The sequence below is a fragment of the Bufo bufo genome, chromosome 2, assembly GCF_905171765.1.
Source record: "Bufo bufo chromosome 2, aBufBuf1.1, whole genome shotgun sequence".
Lineage (NCBI taxonomy): Eukaryota > Metazoa > Chordata > Amphibia > Anura > Bufonidae > Bufo > Bufo bufo.
The window spans coordinates 289,588,254-289,605,585 of record NC_053390.1 but is presented as its reverse complement, the minus strand read 5'-3'; the positions used below and the strand labels follow the sequence as shown (position 1 = coordinate 289,605,585).

Below are 17,332 nucleotides of genomic sequence, written 5' to 3'. Positions count from 1 at the left end.
GAGTAAACTGCAGTAAAGAGATCTGTACAAACCAAGGAGTTGAGCCAATTATTAGACATAGCGGCCAGTGCAAAAACTACAGGAGTTTTGGTTAAAAATGACATAATTTTTTAAAGTATGTTAAACATAAAAAAAAAAAGCGATTTAAACAGCAGGTCAGGATAACACATTCCCTTTAAAGCAACATTTTTACAGGAAAAAATGTACCTGTAAGTTTTCTTTTTCACAGCCAAGTGTTTCTAAATTCTATGAAATGCCTGTGGGGTCAAAGCGCTCAGTACACCCTTTAATAAATTCCTTTGGGGGGTGTATTTTCCAGAATGGGGTAACTTTTGGGGGAGGGGGGGTCTCCACTGAAGGGATAAGTCGGGGTCTCTTCAAATGCAACATGGCACCCAAAACCGGTTTCAGAAAAAAATTGTCCTCCAAAGGCCATATGTCACTCCTTCCCTTTTATAGATCGAGCTATTTAGATTTAATCCGACTGACTGATTTAATTAGGGAGCCCCTGAGGAAGGCCTTCATCGCCTCCCAAACAACTATCGGAGATGCAGTTCCCACATTTATCGGAAATATTCCCTAAGGGATTGAAGCGTATCAGACATATCACCTATCAGTGTTAACCAGAAAGCATTCAAACGCCAGTATTTTGCCCCCGGTCTGGCTGTCTCAGAAATTTCAAGGGCGACCCTAAATATGGAGTGGTCCGATAAGGTCCTGGCAAGATACTGAGTTCCGTACAAGTGGAAACATGGGAGCATTCACCAAACCCATATCTATACGCGATAGGGAGCCATAAGTCGAGGAGCAACATGAGTACTTCCTGTCCAAGGGGTGGGTCTCCCTCCATACGTCCGTCAGACCTACTTCCCTCAGTAGTCTTGCGAACGGAGTTTCACCAGTACTACCATCACTAGGTGTGACCTGACATCTATCAAGCGAGCTATTGAGCACGTTATTAAAGTCTCCCACTATTAGCATTGGAAGCTCAGAAAACTCTGCCATAAAACCCAGAAGCTTTCTCAAAGGCACTGAGGAAAATGTTGTGGGTACATAGATCGTCGCCAACACCATTCTCAACCCTTGGACTACACAATGCACCCCTATAAACCTTCCCTCCTCATCCACACATTCCCTAAGGCATTCAAATTTAATATCTTTATGGACCAGGATACTAGTCCCCCTGGAATGCGAGGAGAAGATGGAATGCACCGAATAACCCAACCACGGCTTTTGCAGAACATGTATAGATTGTTTGGTTATGTGCATTTCTTGCAAGCATATTATTGCTGGCTGATATCTAGATAAGTAGCGAAATAAACAGTGTCTTTTCGTAGCATCCGCCATTCCCCTCACATTCCAGCTAAGTATTCTTGTAACAGATCCCATAAGAGTGTATACAAAAATAAAAGTAGGTTACGGCCACATACATCTCCAAGTTCCACAAGCTGCAAGAAAAAGCAATGTTAATCAACATAGTATAGTCTCCCATCTCTTTCTCATTTCCACCTTCTAGGTGAACAAGGACTGTACGTTTCAACATCTTAGAATTACTATCATTGACACATTTGGCAGTAATAACCCTAAATAAACCCTTCCCCCCACCCACCTATCCCTACCCTCATAAGAAACATAAGTAGCATAACCAGATTTGCTAGTGAACCTGGGGCCAATAGTGTGAACCTGGCCCAACAGCGCCTGGAGCAGCACAGCATCCAACACGATACCGCTCACAGGCACAATGAGAAAGTGGGGAGCAACCAAGGGCGTACGCTCTACCCACAAAGTGTCTCCAGCAACCGGCTAAAGACAGAAGAGAAATGTCAACAGCGGTGAGTAGATAGTCCAGGGGACATCGAAACTCCATCCAAGATCAAACATATCCAACAGTCTCAGGTGTCAGTCGATGGGATCCTAAGGCGACGCTCATTTTGATCTAGCCATTTGACCGCAGCATCTGAATCTTCAAAAAACACAGCGGATCCAAACGCCACCACTCTGAGCCTGGCCGGGAACATCCTGGAATACTGGACTTGCAAATCCCTCAGCCTCCTCTTAATATCCACAAAGCGAGCCCTCTTTTTCTGTACATCCGACGAATAGTCCGGGAACAGTGACACCTGTACCCCATTGATTTTCAGTATAGTGTCCCTGTCGCGATAGTGCAGGATTTTAGCGAGTATTGGGCGTGGTGGACGCCCTGGTGGCAGGGGTCTGGTGGGGACCCGATGAGCCCGTTCAACCGCATATAGTGCAGAAAGTCCTCTATCTCGGAATTTATCCGCAAACCACTTTTCAATGAATTCAGTAGGATCTGGGCCTTCTGACTTCTCTGGTATTCCCACCAGCCGAATATTATTGCGGCGAGAGCGGTTTTCAAGATCATCAGTTTTTGCATAAAGTGCCGCTATGTCTTTTGACGCGTCAATGCTCTCTTTCTGTAGGGTAGCAGCCCCATCTTCCAGGTTCGAGACCCTCCTCTCTACCTCTGAGGTGCGTTCAGCCACCTTATGTAGGTCATGACGAATAATGGAGATATCAGCCTTTAGGCTTCCAATATTTATATTCATAGATTTGAGGGTGACGTTGCAGTTAGCAATAGCTGCCATCACATCTTTTAGAGTGGGCTCAGGAGTAGTGACCTCTGGCAGGCCTTCTTCAGTGCTGTATAGGCTATTGCCCGCCCCCCCCCCCCCCCCCTCTTGCTGGCCGAGGAGCTGCTGATCATCAGCACAGGGGCCTTCCTGCTCCCCTATGCCCTCATCTGATGGTGTCAGGGTGCCATCTCTTGCACCCCAGTCATGCCTGGGGGAATGCTGTGGTTTGTGAGCAAAGCACTCCAGCCGCGCTGCAGCTCCCTGACTCACCGCCGACCGCAAGTCAGGCCAGTTCTCTTCATCGGCGCCATCTTGGAAGCGGCTCTCGGTGTTTCGCCTCTTTTCGCCGGCATGTTCTCTGAACACTGAGCCGGATCGCTTGCGGAGTGTGTCCCCTGCCTCTCTGAGCAAATACAGCGCGAATCGCCACCGCTGAAGGTGAAAAATACAGGATGCTTGCCGGAGCTGATGCGAAGTGCGCCTTACTCCATGCGCCGCTAGGCTCCGCCCCCACTCCTTCCCTTTTAAGTGCTGCAGTGTAAATAAGGGCCAAAGCAACATTTTATTGTGGGGTTAAAGCACTCGGTACACCCCACAATAAATTCCTTTGGAGGGTGTAGATTTCAAAATGGGATCAGTTCTTGGGGGTTTCTCATGGTCTCTTTAAAAGTGTCATGACGCACAAAAAACATTCCATTCAAATCAGCCCTCCAAAACCATTTGGCACTCCTTTCCTTCTGAGCCCTGCATTGTGCCCATGATGAGATTTAGGACCACATATGAAGTGTTTCTGTAAACTGCAGAATCAGAGTAATATATATTGAGGTTTGTTTTGCAGTTAAGAGCTCACACTAGGCTTACTTAGCCAAATCAGGTTTGCGTCAGCTTTAATTGTATAGGGAACGCTAAAATGAAAACAAAAAAATCTTTAGTAAATATCACTAAAATAAAAAACAGGGGAAAATATATAACACTCACTATCATATACTCGTCAGTGGTACCCACATAAATTGCAGGTAAAAGACTAAACTAAACCATCCAAGCAAAATGATCAAATGCACTCCAGGGTGCACTAATAGTACCACTGATCTTAGGCTACAGCACATTACAAGGTATGATAACGAAACCCCATCTGTGCTACAGTAGCCTAACTAGGAATAACCCGACTGACTGCATAATATAACATAATAGCATTAAAGTATGTTACATAAACTACGAACATTCCACCAGTGCTGCTTGTTAATGCAGCTGGAGTTCAACGAAAACACACTTGTAGCATAGTAACATTAAAGTGTGTTACATGAACTGCGAACATTCCACTATTGCTGTTTGTTAAAGCAGCTAGAGTTCAGCCAAAACACACTTATCAGTCAAGGGTTAAACTGAAATCCCTGCCGCTAAATGCTCTTTACATAGAGTACTGCCTCTGCTATTGCTCCCTTATGCCCTGGCTCAACGCGTTTCTTATGTAAACTTATTTCAGATATAACAGAGCAGCATAACGCTACCCCTCACACATGTAGAGGCAGCGCTCCGGCACTAGTGCGGCCGTGAAGCGTCCGCCAATAGTCAGGGTATTTAAATCTAAAACCCCTCCCTTAGCAAATGAGGCCACACCCACCCAGCATCACGTGATCTGAGCGAGATGGAAGATCCCTAAGCGCTTCTGTTGTACAATGCTGGCTCAGTAAGTGGAGGACCACAAGTGGGGACATTTCCCCTAACAAAACCAGGGATCAAATAGGCGGATTTCTTAATAATGGCTTTTGGTAATTCCTATATTACTATAGAAAGAAGGGACTGTGAGGACATACCTGTATTTAGCTATTAATATACAGAAAAGAGGATTGTGTTAATGTATTAGAAAATGACACATAATTAAAAATAAATGATGTGTGGCTGCACACCTATCAAATTAAATTGTGCTGATACCGCACCTTGCACCCTACTGATGTTAAAAGTGCAACAGCAAGCATAGGGGAGTAGAATATCATCTCCCTGTTATTAGATGCGTAACAGCATCAGCCTAATTCATAAGAAGCAAGCAAAAGATATATGCTCATTAAGGCCATTGGGGCGTATGGGTTTTCAAGCAAAAAATCCACTGTGCTTCTTTTCTGAGGAGACTGCGGTCAAAGTCCCCTTCTCTTGTAGATGGCCTGACAACCTCAATGCCTTGGAGCACAATCACACCTAAGTCCCCATTGTGACATTCCACCACATGGCGGCCTACATATGTGTCAGCTTGGTTCCTCACATTGTTGAGGCACTCCCCAATCCTTCTCCTAAATTCTCTGAGTCTTTCCCACTCACTGAATTCCACATCTACAAGTGACCAGATATACCAAACCAGTAGTTCTACAGTTGATAAAGGTCCTGATATACGTAAGGCCAGTACATGTACTCTGGAAGGTGCTGCCTTTCTTAATAGCACCACATGTGATGCAACCACTACGTCGATGGGTACCACGCATCAAATTTGTTATCCAGTCAGGAGTATGAGGAATGGGTTCATGAAAACTATGGACCAGTCGATCTTTTATGTTCCTACCCCGGCGATGGGTAATCGTCGTGGTATCGCCCACCAAATGCTCAATGTCAGGGTCAGCTTGTAAAATCCCCCAGTACCGAGATAGTATCTCCCTCACATGATTGAGCCTTATCAAACTCCCCAATAATCTGTATCTGATCAGATTCTGATGACCTGACTCGGGGAATCAAGAGGGATTCCCTGTTGCATCCCAATGCATGTTGGTATGCCTGACTGAGCACTGTAGAGGGGTACCCCCGGAGTAAAAAGCGCTGCCTAAGATCATTGGCAGCCATGCGAAAGTCCTGTATGCTAGTGCAGTTGCGGCTAAGGCGCAAATATTGGCCTTTAGGAATGTCCCGCTTAAGGGCCACTGGATGACAACTCTGCCATTCAAGCAAGCCATTTGTCTCGGTTTACGAAAAAGCCAGGTACCAATGATACCCTTAGGATCTTTGTAAATTGTAAGGTCCAAAAACTTAATCATACAATCATGGATCTCGGTGGTGAAATAGACCCCAATTATTAATGTTGAGTCACCTGACAAAAGAATTAAAGCTGTTATCTCCTTTCCACAGGATTAGCACATCATCAATGTACCTCAACCAGAGCACAATTCAATTAGGTTCTCTCCAAAAACCTCATCACGATCTCAACCCCCCAAGTAAAGGTTAGCGTACCATTGGGGCACAAGGGCTCCCCATCGCCACGCCCTTTACTTGGTGGTAGATTTTCTTATTAAACATGAAGTTATTGTGTTGGAAAATAAACTTCAACAAACAAATTACCAATTCATTATTTTGCAGTTAACTTGCTGTGTTACAGGAAAGTTTGGATCAGAATGGAAAATCTGCAAAAACAGTGACTATTTTTAAACATTTCACCTCCATTTTCCTTTAATTCTTGTTGAACAGCTAAAGGGTTAACAAAGTATGTAAAATCAGTTTAAAATAACTTGAGTTGTCGTTTCTAAAATTAGGTAATTGATGGATGGTTTCTATTATGTAAGCCCCTTAATGTGACTTTATAACTGAATTGGTCCTTAAAGTCAATTTTGGAAATTTTCTTGAAAAATTGCTTTTAAAATCCTAAGCCTTCTGACAGCCTAAAAAATAACTGTAGAGACTCTGCGGTGAAATAAAAAAGTAACCTTGAAGAAGTGACCCCCTTTTAGAAACCACACACCTCATAGAATTTGCCAAAGGGTGTCGTGAGCATTTTGACCCAACATGTGTTTTACAAAAATTAATTCACAGCAGATGGTTCAAAGTGAAAACTGCAATTTTAACATGGCTATGCCAGTTCAGTGCCCAATATGTTGTGCCAAGCATGCTGTGCTTCCTGGTGTTAGAAACGCCCTACATGTGACCCTAATCTTTTACCTGGACATACCTCAGGGGTAAAAGAGCACCATGCGCTTTTGAAGCCCAATGTGGTGATTTACACATCTTGTACTGATGACAGTAGAGGCTCTGGGGTGAAAGAACAAATGGACTCCTGAGAAGTGACCCCATTTTGGAAACTACAGCCCTCCAAGTATTTATTGGGGATGGAGTGAGCATTTTGACTCCCAGGTGTTTTGAAGAAATAAATGAGCAGGGGACAGTGCAAAATGAAAAACTGCAAGTTTTCCACAGATATGGCATTTCAGTGTACAATGTGCTGTGCCCAGGGCCGGATTAAGAGCATCATGGGCCTGGTGCTGAGGATTTTGCTGGGCATTTTTATTGAACTGCACTCAGTGTCTTAATTACATATATATTTTATCGATACCATTAAAGTATTTTGTTCCTGCAACTACCCCTTCATTTGGCGTCTATCTTGGCAACATGGAGGGGGACCACGGGAGGGGGACCCTGAGGGTGGGGGCACCCTCAGGGCACTATAGTGTCAGGAAAACCGCTTTGTTTTCCTGACACTATAGTGATCATTTAACATTACTATGAAGATTACTGTTTTCTAGCTGCTGTGGACTGTGGACCACAGCAGCTAGAAACAGTAATTTTCATAGAGCTGTGTTATGATTTACGGACACAGCACTCAGCATGCTTAGCCAGTCAGATAGAAGGCTGGCTAAGCATGCTGAGAGCTGTGTCTAAATAACATAACACATTAAAGGGATTCTGTCACCAGGTTTCACCCCTGTCAGCTAAAAATATGCTGATGTTCAGGGCGTCTTCACGATTCCTAATGTGGGCTTATAAATGTCATCTGTGGGCTTATTTAGCTAAAAAACAGCTTTTACTGACCTGTCAGTCAAACAATTAAGGTGCCCAAGGGGATGTTAATGAATGCAAGGTGTCGGCCGCACCCGCCGCCGTTCGTGCCCAGCGCCGCCTTTCCGGACTTCTGCGCCGCCTCCTAATCCTCTGTGCCGCCTCTCCCTCCCTCCCCCCTCCTCCTGCTGTAAGATCTCGCGCATACAGGGGTTGAGCGAAGTGCCGGCGCATGCGCACTTCGCTGTAAGAAGCCAAATGGAGAAGTCTGCACGGGCGCATCAGGCAGAGCCCTGTGCGCAAGCGCGAGATCTTACAGCAGAAGGAGGGGGGAGGGAGGGAGAGAGAGAGGCGGCACAGAGGATTAGGAGGCGGTGCAGAAGTCCGGAAAGGCGGCGCTGGGCACGAACGGCGGTGGGTGCGGCGGGCATCTTGCACCCATTAACATCCCCTTGGGCACCTTATTTGTTTGACTGACAGGTTAGTAATAGCTGTTTTTTAGCTAAATAAGCCCACAGATGACATTTATAAGCCCACATTAGGAATCGTGAAGACGCCCTGTACATCAGCATATTTTTAGCTGACAGGGGTCAAACCTGGTGACAGAATCCCTTTAAAGAAATTACTGTTTCTAGCTGCTGTGGACTAGCAGCTAGAAACAGTAATTTCTTTATGTGTTATGTTATAGAGACTGAGCTCTCAGCATGCTTAGCCAGTCAGTAATTCTCATAGTGCTGTTATGATTTATGGACACAGCTCTCAGCATGCTTAGCCAGCCTTCTATCTGGCTGTGCTTCTTGAGAGTCACAGTCCACAGGCTCAGAAACAGCCAGATAGAAGGCTGGCTAAGCATGCTGAGAGCTGTGTCCATAAATCATAACAGCACTATGATTGCCCTCCCTTCCAACTGGATGAGTTTATCTGATACCTGCCCTGCTCCAGAAGCTCCTGCTGTCTCGCGAGCTGGTGTGGCTGAGCGCTGTGGGCCGTGTGCTGGTCGAAAGTGCTGAGCAGGTTGTACACAGCGCAGCGTGCAGGAGGGATAACCGTGGGCGCACTGAGGTCATATCCGGCGGGCCGGCATTACAGGAACCGCACCAGCTGCTCTGACGTCCTGCCGCCGGATATCCTGTGACGTATATCCGGCGGCAGGACGTCAGAGCAGCTGGTGCTGTTTCTGTAATGCCGGCCCGCCGGATATGACCTCAGTAGTGATGGGAAGTTCGGATCTTTCAGATGAATCGGTTCATGAATCGGATCTTCGGTTCACTTGCTGAGTCACTGACTGCTGAGCTGACTCGCAAGTGAACCGGAGACTCTAGGTGCCGGTGCACATGCGCAGATGCTTTCCATTCGATTCACTTGCTGCTGCTGACTCAGTCGGCTCATCAGTTCTCTAATGAGTGAGTCAGGATCAGGAAGAGTGATTGATTATAGTGATGGTGAAATGAAGCTGAGGCTGACGCCGGACAGGAGGACTCAGGACAGGAGTCAGGAGCTGTCACTGTGGTGTGCATTGTTGTCTGTTGTGCATTGTTACCCACAGTGACAACAGTCTGACACTGACAGTAGTACAACGAACCAAGTGAAGTGAAATGTGAATGCACGCACAGGGAAAACTATGTGCTGAATTGATAACAGTATTACAGTAACAGTCACTGGCTGATAATAAAATAGTCCCCACAGTCCCCACTTAACGGAATCCATAAAGGAGATGTGAACCCACCCTTAGTTATATAGCTACTGAATGAGATGCCTTTAACATATATATCTCCTGAGAAGCCAATTTGATCCTAAATGGTTAATTCAACCTGTAATCTAAACTCTGTGTCATCTGTCACTTCTCTTACCTCTCTGCTCCTGTCAAAGGCGTACATAGAAATCACTGGGCCCCATAGCAAGAATCTAAATTGGGCCCCCATTCCCCTTTTATAGCCCCTCCCACTACCCATTCCAGGCCTCTCTCTTTGTTCCATGAACTATGTTCGCTGCTGTTTTATAATTTATGCCATCAGGGCCGGATTGGGATTACAAAACAGGCCTGGCACACAAAAGAGGCATAATAGATACAGTGTGTACAGATGTATAGTGTATACAGCAGTGTACTGATATGTGAGGAACGTGGTATAATATATGCAGTGTGTTGAGGTATATAGTATATACAGCAGTGTACTGATATATGAGGTATAAATTACAGCTCGTACCTCACATATCAATCCAATACTGTATATACAATATACCTGTACACACCATCTATTATACCTCGTACCTAACATATCAGTACACTGCTGTATATACAATATATCTATACACACTGCATATATTATACCTTGTACCTCACATATCAGTACACTGCAATATATATTATATATCTGTACATATTGCATCTATAATACTGTTTAATATATGCAGTGTGTGTGTATATATATATATATATATATATATATATATATATATATAGGTGAGGCATACAAGGTATAATACTGTAGATGCAGTGTTTATAGAAATATGTGGTCAGTTATGCATTATAGTCACTGTGTGTGTGAAGTACATGAGGTTGTGGTCACTGTACCTGTCTGAAGTATTATACATGAGTGAGCAATGAGTAAAAACAGGGCATGGAGGGGTTGTAAATGATGAAAAGTGGAGGACCTCCTCTTACCACTCCATTCCAGTCTGTATGGATCAATGCAGAGCTGATTGTGAACTTCTAATACTTGCTGTTAGGGGTTGAAGGACCTGTGATGATGTCATCACAGGTCCTGGCAGATGTACCTTCCAAACGTAGGAACTACACCATTTTTGGTGCAGTTCCTTTGCAAGATTCTGCAGGACCTGTGATGCTGAAGATGATGTCATCACAGGTCCTGGCAGATGCACTGTTCTAACCTGGGAACTACACTTTACACTGTGCAGTTCCCTTACAGGACCTGTGAAGACTCCCTGTACTACTCAGACGACTCAGAGCTGCTAGTGCTTGCCTTGCCTCAGCTCTGATTGGTTGGTGGGCGGGGAGGGGCGGGGCTGGCAGAAGCATCTTCCACTCTAGGATCATATTACGCTCCTCCCTAGTCCCTCCCTCAGGCTCCTGCTGCCAGCGTGAGGTGAGCGTCTCTGCATTGTCTGTGTGCTATGTGACTCTGCGCTGTGTACAACAGAGGACTTTTAACCCTCCCGACGGCCTTTTGGCTGGCAGATGGGCCTATTTTATGGTAGGGGCCTGGAGCTGCAGCTCCATCAGCCCCTACGTTAATCCGGCCCTGGCTGTGCCCAACTTGTGCCATCTGAGACACAATACATATGGTTTAATGTTAAATGCCATAAATGTGCATGTAAACAGCAGTTTGGGTACGCCACATGTTTCAAAACAGACCACCTTTTGGCTCTTAAGGACCAGATTTTGAATCGATTGGTTTACGGGCAGCAAGTTTCTTTTGAACAGCCTCTGGGGGATCAGTACGGCCAATTTCTGAGAGCCATATTTTTAATATTTTCCCTCGACAGAGCTGTGCGAGGGCTTCTTTTTGTCTTTTTGCAGGATGAGTTTCAATCATTTGGTTTTATTTTAGGGTAAATACTAGAGATCGAGCGATTATCGGAGTTACCGATATTATCGGCCGATATGCATGATTTTCAAAGTTGTCAGTATCGGCATCTAACCTTGCTGATAATGCGGCCAGCGCGCCATGTTCCCTCAGCAGCACTCTCTCCTACCCCCCCCCCCCTTTCCTGTGCCGCGCTGCCAATGAGGAGAGACGGGAGGAGGGGCGGCGCACTGCGCCAGCAATAAAAGTTAACATCTAATACAAATACAGGAGGCGGTGCCCAGCCTATATGACGGGGATCAGCGGCAGTTAACCCCTCAGGTGCCGCATCTGAGGGGTTAACTGCTGCCGCTGATTGCAGCTCCCTGTCAGAGGCAGGGGGCCGGCTATGTGATTTTGCGCCGACGCACCCGCCTCCTGTATTGAAAGTTAATTATCATTGGTGGCGCAGTGCGACCCCGCCCCCCACATCTCCCACACCCCCAGTATTAAATACATTGGTGGCCAAGGCGCCCCCCAGTATTAAAATCATTGGTGGCACAGTCCGTCCCCCCCCCCCTCCAGTATTAAAATCATTGGTGGCAGTGGCCACAGGGTCCCCTCTCCCCTCCTTATTGGTGGTGCAGTGGCAGTTCCGAAAGGAGTCCCAGCAGTGTAAGCCTGGGGCTCCAATCAGTTAACATGGCAGCCAGGACGCTACTGAAGCCCTGGCTGCCATAGTCGGCTCCCTGCTGCTGTAATGCAAGGTGACCACAAGTTTTATATATATATATATATATATATATATATATATATATATATATATATATATATATATATATATATATTTTTTTTTACAGCATTCACCTGATGGGGTAGATTGTGATATTTTTATAGAGGAGTTTATTATGGATGTAGTGATAGCTAATATGTCTATTATTTATTTATTTATTTATTTATTTATTTTTTCTGCAATTTTTTTTTTTTTGGGCAATTTTACACAATAAAAGTATTTTTGAAAAAAAAATCCTGTTTTTGAGTTGCCGTTTTCTGAGAGCCATATTTTTTTTTTATTTTTCTGCTGATGGTCTTCAGTGAGGGTTCATTTTTTGCCTTTTTCATTACCATTTTGGGGTACGTAGTACTTTTTGATCACTCGCTGTTAAACTTTTTGTTAGACTGTTTTGGCGACATATATATATATATATTTTTTTTTTATTTTTTTTTTACAGAGTTCACCTGATGGCCCAGAACATGTGATATTTTTTATAGAGCTGGTCATGATGTAGGTGGCGATACCTAATATGTAAATATTTTATTTTTTAATGGTAAATGACTTGATGAGGATAACTGGTGTTTTGTTTGTTTGTGTTTTTATTTTTGTTTGTTTTTTGTTTTTACTTCAAACTTTTTTTTATTTATTTTTATTTATTTTTTATTCCCTCCCGACGATAATCGGGCATCATTCATTGGCAGATTGTCTGATCGATTATATGGGCCGGTTAACAGGAACAAGCATTCCTAGGAAGGCCTGTTCCTGATAATTGGCCCAAAAATCATGTGGTCTAATAAGACCCTAAGTGTTTATACAGAGAATGCTATCAGTCACTGAGGACACCTCCCCCATGTACAATGAAACGAGAAAGAGCAGAGAGATAAATTTATAAATTGCTATTTACTGAAGTTTTTCCCACAAAATGATATATCAATCTGCTCAGCTCCTCCTGCTCTATAACATGCTGCCTACAGATTGCACTGCATTTTGTGGTGACTGCTGGTCATTCATTCAGCGGTAGTCGGTGGAAGCTCCCAGCCACCAAATGCATGTTGTGCAGAAAAGATGATCTGTTACCAGCTTTTGTCCAGCCCTGGTATAATGTATTGTATGCACGTCTACAGGACTGCAGGTAAAGGCTTTAATGTAGGAATCTTTCAAGGGATATGTTTGTATTTGCTTTTCTACTCAGAGTTGGGCTTATCTTTTATAGAGTCCTATATTTTATGTATGTCTAATGTAGATCGGATCTATATTTGGCAGAGTTACCACAGTCCAATTTTCTACACGTGGCAGAGAATACGTGGAGAGTCCTGAATGTGCTGTCCAACGGGATCCAGACTGGAGGTGTCACAAAGATTGCCAAGTCTGTCATTGCTCCTCTGGCAGAGCACAATGTCTCTGTGCTGATGCTTTCCACGTACCAGACTGATTACATTTTGGTAAGATGAAAATTAAGTGAATCTTAAGTGGCATGTAAGCAGTTTATAGTAGGCTCAGTGACAAGCGATGTGTGTATTTTGTGATCAATTTATTTATTCCCGTTTCTGTCTTCACTGACAAATATAAATCAGAAGTCACTCACCCAATACTGGGTGATTTTTTTTCCTCTATTGATTTAAAGGGAACCTGTCATGTTGAACATGGTGTTTAAGCTGAAGGCAGCTTGTTATACTGTAGAGCAGGAGGAGCTGAGCAGATTTATATATAGTTTTATGGGAAAAGATTCAGTAAAACTTGTTTTTTACATTTAAATCTCTGCTCATTCTGGGCTTTAAAGTCAAGGAGTTGGTCCTATCAGTGATTGACAGCTATCTCTGTATACACGGTCAGAGGGAAGGCTGTCAGTCGCCTCGCTGACTTCAAAGTCCAGAATGAGCAGAGATATAAATGTATAAATTACAAGTTATACTGAATCTTTTCGCATAAAACTGTGTATCAATCTGCTCAGCTTCTTCTGCTCTATAACATGCTGCCTTCATATTACATTGCATTTTCAAGGTGATGGGTTCCCTTTAAACATATTTTGGACCAATAATGTCTTTGTGATAGGTGGTTTTCATCAAACACTTCGGCAGACTGGCCATCTGACAGCTCGGTCTCCAGCAGTTCTCTCTAAGTTGAATTATGACTATATGAGTGGCACTGGAGACTGAGCTTCAGAGAGCTAGTCTGAAAGGTTCCATTGTGAACAGCATTCTGCAGCCTGCTATGTACTGCATAGACATGGAAGATACAGAAGCAACATTTAAAAGAAAATTATTACAGAAACGTTTTATAGCCCTGAATACATCTAAGCCAATAAAAATGGCTAAATGAGTGTCCATGCAATGGATACACTGCTCCCACACTTTTTTTTTTTTCCCCCCTCATGACACCTAATGACTGGCATACATGTTAACTAATATTTTGCACGCATTAATTGGTAGTCTTTACTAAACATCCATTGTACAACATGCAGTGCCAACAAATCTTTACTGAAGAGGTAGACATAGATGAAATGGAGGTTCAATGGTGGGCAAAAACGGGCACCAACCTCTTAAAGCGGCCCTGTCACCCGAATCAACTTTATACAACCAGGCATATAGCCTGGTAGGGTTGCTGACGCTGATTAAAATGATACCTATCTTTTGTCTGTAGGTAGTAGCGTTGTGGAGAAATTTGAACTTTTACAAATATACTAATGAGCTATTGGAGCACCAGGAGAGGAGCTTATGCAGCACCGCTCCAACAACGCCCCTGGTGTTCCATACTGACGTCCATCTCCTTCAAATCACACACCTCTCCCTTTAGAATGAGATCTCGCACCTGCTGTCTAAAACGGCACGGGTGCACAACATCTTAGGCTTGAAATCGATGAGCGAAGATGTGCGCACGCGCTGTTCTAGACAGCGTGTGCGCAGGCTGTCAATCTAAAGGGAGGGGGGAGTGATTTGAAGGAGAGGGGTGTCAGTAGTATATTTATTTGTATATTTATAAAAGTTCAAATTTCTCCAACTCTACTACCTACAGACAAAAGATAGGTATCGTATTAAGCGGCTATATGCCTGGTTGTATAGGGTTGATACTGGTGACAGAGCCGCTTCTCAACAGCCCTTCTAAAAAAAAAAAAAAAAAAAAATAATTTTTTTTAGACTGTGCATATGTGATGTCTTATTTCGCCGAATGAGTAGCAGTTCTTTTAACAGTCAATTGGGTTACATATATGTGTAATTTACATGAAATTGCCTTTTTTTTTTTGTTTCAAAAAACTTTTATATAATCCTTCTGGGTGCCTTTTAAACTTTAGTCATTTATTTTTTCACTGTAATATAGTTACATGTAATGGAGTTGCTGTATAACATTATTACTGTATGTCCATGTAACGGAACGCCTAGCACCCCGACCGGGTACCTCTGTTGATAGGTGCTCCTAATGCTTTCCGAGGACTCCAAGCACTCCACTTGACACCGTACGCACTGCAGACCCCACGAACCGCCGAAGCTTGGTTGAGGCCTCGCCGGCTCCTACCCACCCTGGACCTACGACAAGGCTCCAGGCTCCAGTGGGTGAACCTCTCCTACATCCAGAGAGCAGGAACCAGGAACAAGCTCTTACAAGAGCTAGTAGTTATAGCCAGGGGAGTATAGCAAATCTTCAGCGTATAGCAATCCCCAGTGTCGATCAGTTACCCAAACACCAGCCTCAACATGATAAAGGGTAAAACAGGAACACTTTATTGAGGGCTACCCACCCGTATTTATGCAGGTCCCCATCTGGTGGACACGCCCCTAGGGGACCAGAAGGAAGACTGTGACACAGGACAGATACGTAGCACTCAGGATACACAGACACAACACATCCCCACAATGCATCATGGTTTCCTCCTCTCTGCCCTGGAGACACCTAAGGAGCAATTCAATTATCTCTCAGGACAAAGGGAAATCGCCAATACACATGTGGGGACAACAGGACAGAAATCACCACCCAAACACACAATGTCACACCCCCACAGCAAACACAGACATTTAACATATCCCCAGATAGCTCAAGTCTGAGTGCATATCATTAGGTGAATGGCACTCAGACTACACGAATACAATAAAATTAGCTATCTGGGTACCCTCACATAACAAAATACCATTCCAAAGACAGATTTAAGCTGTGCGGCCGGTCTGTCTTCTCCTTTAAAGTTAGTATGGGCCATAATCCTGAGGCAAGAGGCTGGTAAACAGGCCTCTCCAAAACCCAGTGGCAAGGTTGGTTTTGCCACATTCCATATACTGAAGCAGTACAGATTTTTTTGTATCTTTTTTTTTTTTTTTTAGTCCGTTGTGTAATGATATTTAGGATTCATTAGACACACATTAATTGGGGTTTGGCTGTCTTTCTAGAAGAGCAGAATGTTACACACTATCTGTGTCCATCTGGAGATTTTATTCTAAATACCATCACTGGCATTCCCCCTAAACAATGAGGACAGTTGGCAGATACCTCATAGGATCAACATTGCAGTATGATAGGTTTAACCTGATGGATCTATGACTTTTTTTTTTTTTTTACTTAAAAGTTTTGTTTTACTTCAGCAAATAACATTTATCATAAAGATTAAGTGAATACAAGGCACTTACTAATGTATTGTGATTGTCCATATTGCCTCTTTTGCTGGCTTGGTTCATTTTTCTATTACATTACATTACATTACACTGCTCGTATTCAGGAGTTGCAACCACCCTGCAATCCAGCAGTGGTGCCTGTGCTTGCGCTATATAGCAAAAGGCTCCGGCCCCGCTGGAGTGTGCATAGGCTGGCGCTTTTTCCTATAGTGTTCAAGTACTGCCACCGGTGCAGGATTGCAGGGTGGTCGTAACCCGTGGATATGAGCAGTGTATAATGTGATGGAAAAATGAATTAAGCCAGTAAAGGATGCAATAAGGACGATCATATTAATAAGTGCCTTATGTTAACCTTGTCTACATGATAAATGCCATTTGCTGAAGTGAGACAAGCCCTTTAACTGTGTTTAATTAGCACTACGCTTTAAAGAAAAGGGCAAAGGACAAATTAAAAATACAAAAAGCTAAACTAGTAAATCATTGTCAGCTTGGGGTTAATAACATTTATAGAGAACTTGCCGTTTGCTTTGCCTGCTAAAGAAGATTGGGTTTTCATAAAAAATAATAATACAGCTTTATGTATTCTAATACACTGCAAGCTGCAGAATGCTGTTTAGTGCCAAATCATGAGATGAGCTTTCTAATGGTTAGTCTCTGCCCCCTCTCTCGTTTCCTGAGCAATAATCTGGCAGAAATCTGATTTAATCAGTGCTGCTGCAGTTTTTAAATAGTTTTTTTCCCCTTTGGGACTAAGCCAATTTTGTCAGCAACATTTTAGTTTTTTCCTCTCCACCTTACAAGAGCCATAACTTTTTAAATTTTAACGTGAACTTAGCAATATGAGGACCACACATTATTTTTAAATTGCATTGTGTAACCATGTTTCCAGGACATCCTCCATGACAGCACCACATGGAGGAGGTCTCCCCACCCACTATTGGGACAGGAACAAAAAGAGATTAAAAGTTCCCCCCCCACATACACCCACCAGTGTTTTTTTCCTGTCCCAATAGGGGACGGTGACAGAGAGGGATCTCTTAACCTGGAGACTGGCAGGGGTTAGATCGAGGGCCATGTTCCTCTCCTTCCCTCCCA

The 17,332-nt window shown here is 43.8% G+C and overlaps 1 protein-coding gene across 1 annotated transcript in view; it reads left to right on the top strand.

The window, feature by feature from the left end:
• CASTOR1 (cytosolic arginine sensor for mTORC1 subunit 1) overlaps nt 1-17,332 on the top strand; it is a 138,664-nt gene that overhangs the window by 28,473 nt on the left and 92,859 nt on the right. The window contains exon 3 of the mRNA XM_040416701.1: nt 12,906-13,084. Coding sequence (XP_040272635.1) covers nt 12,906-13,084 — 179 coding nt within the window. The remainder of the gene's footprint in view (nt 1-12,905; nt 13,085-17,332) is intronic.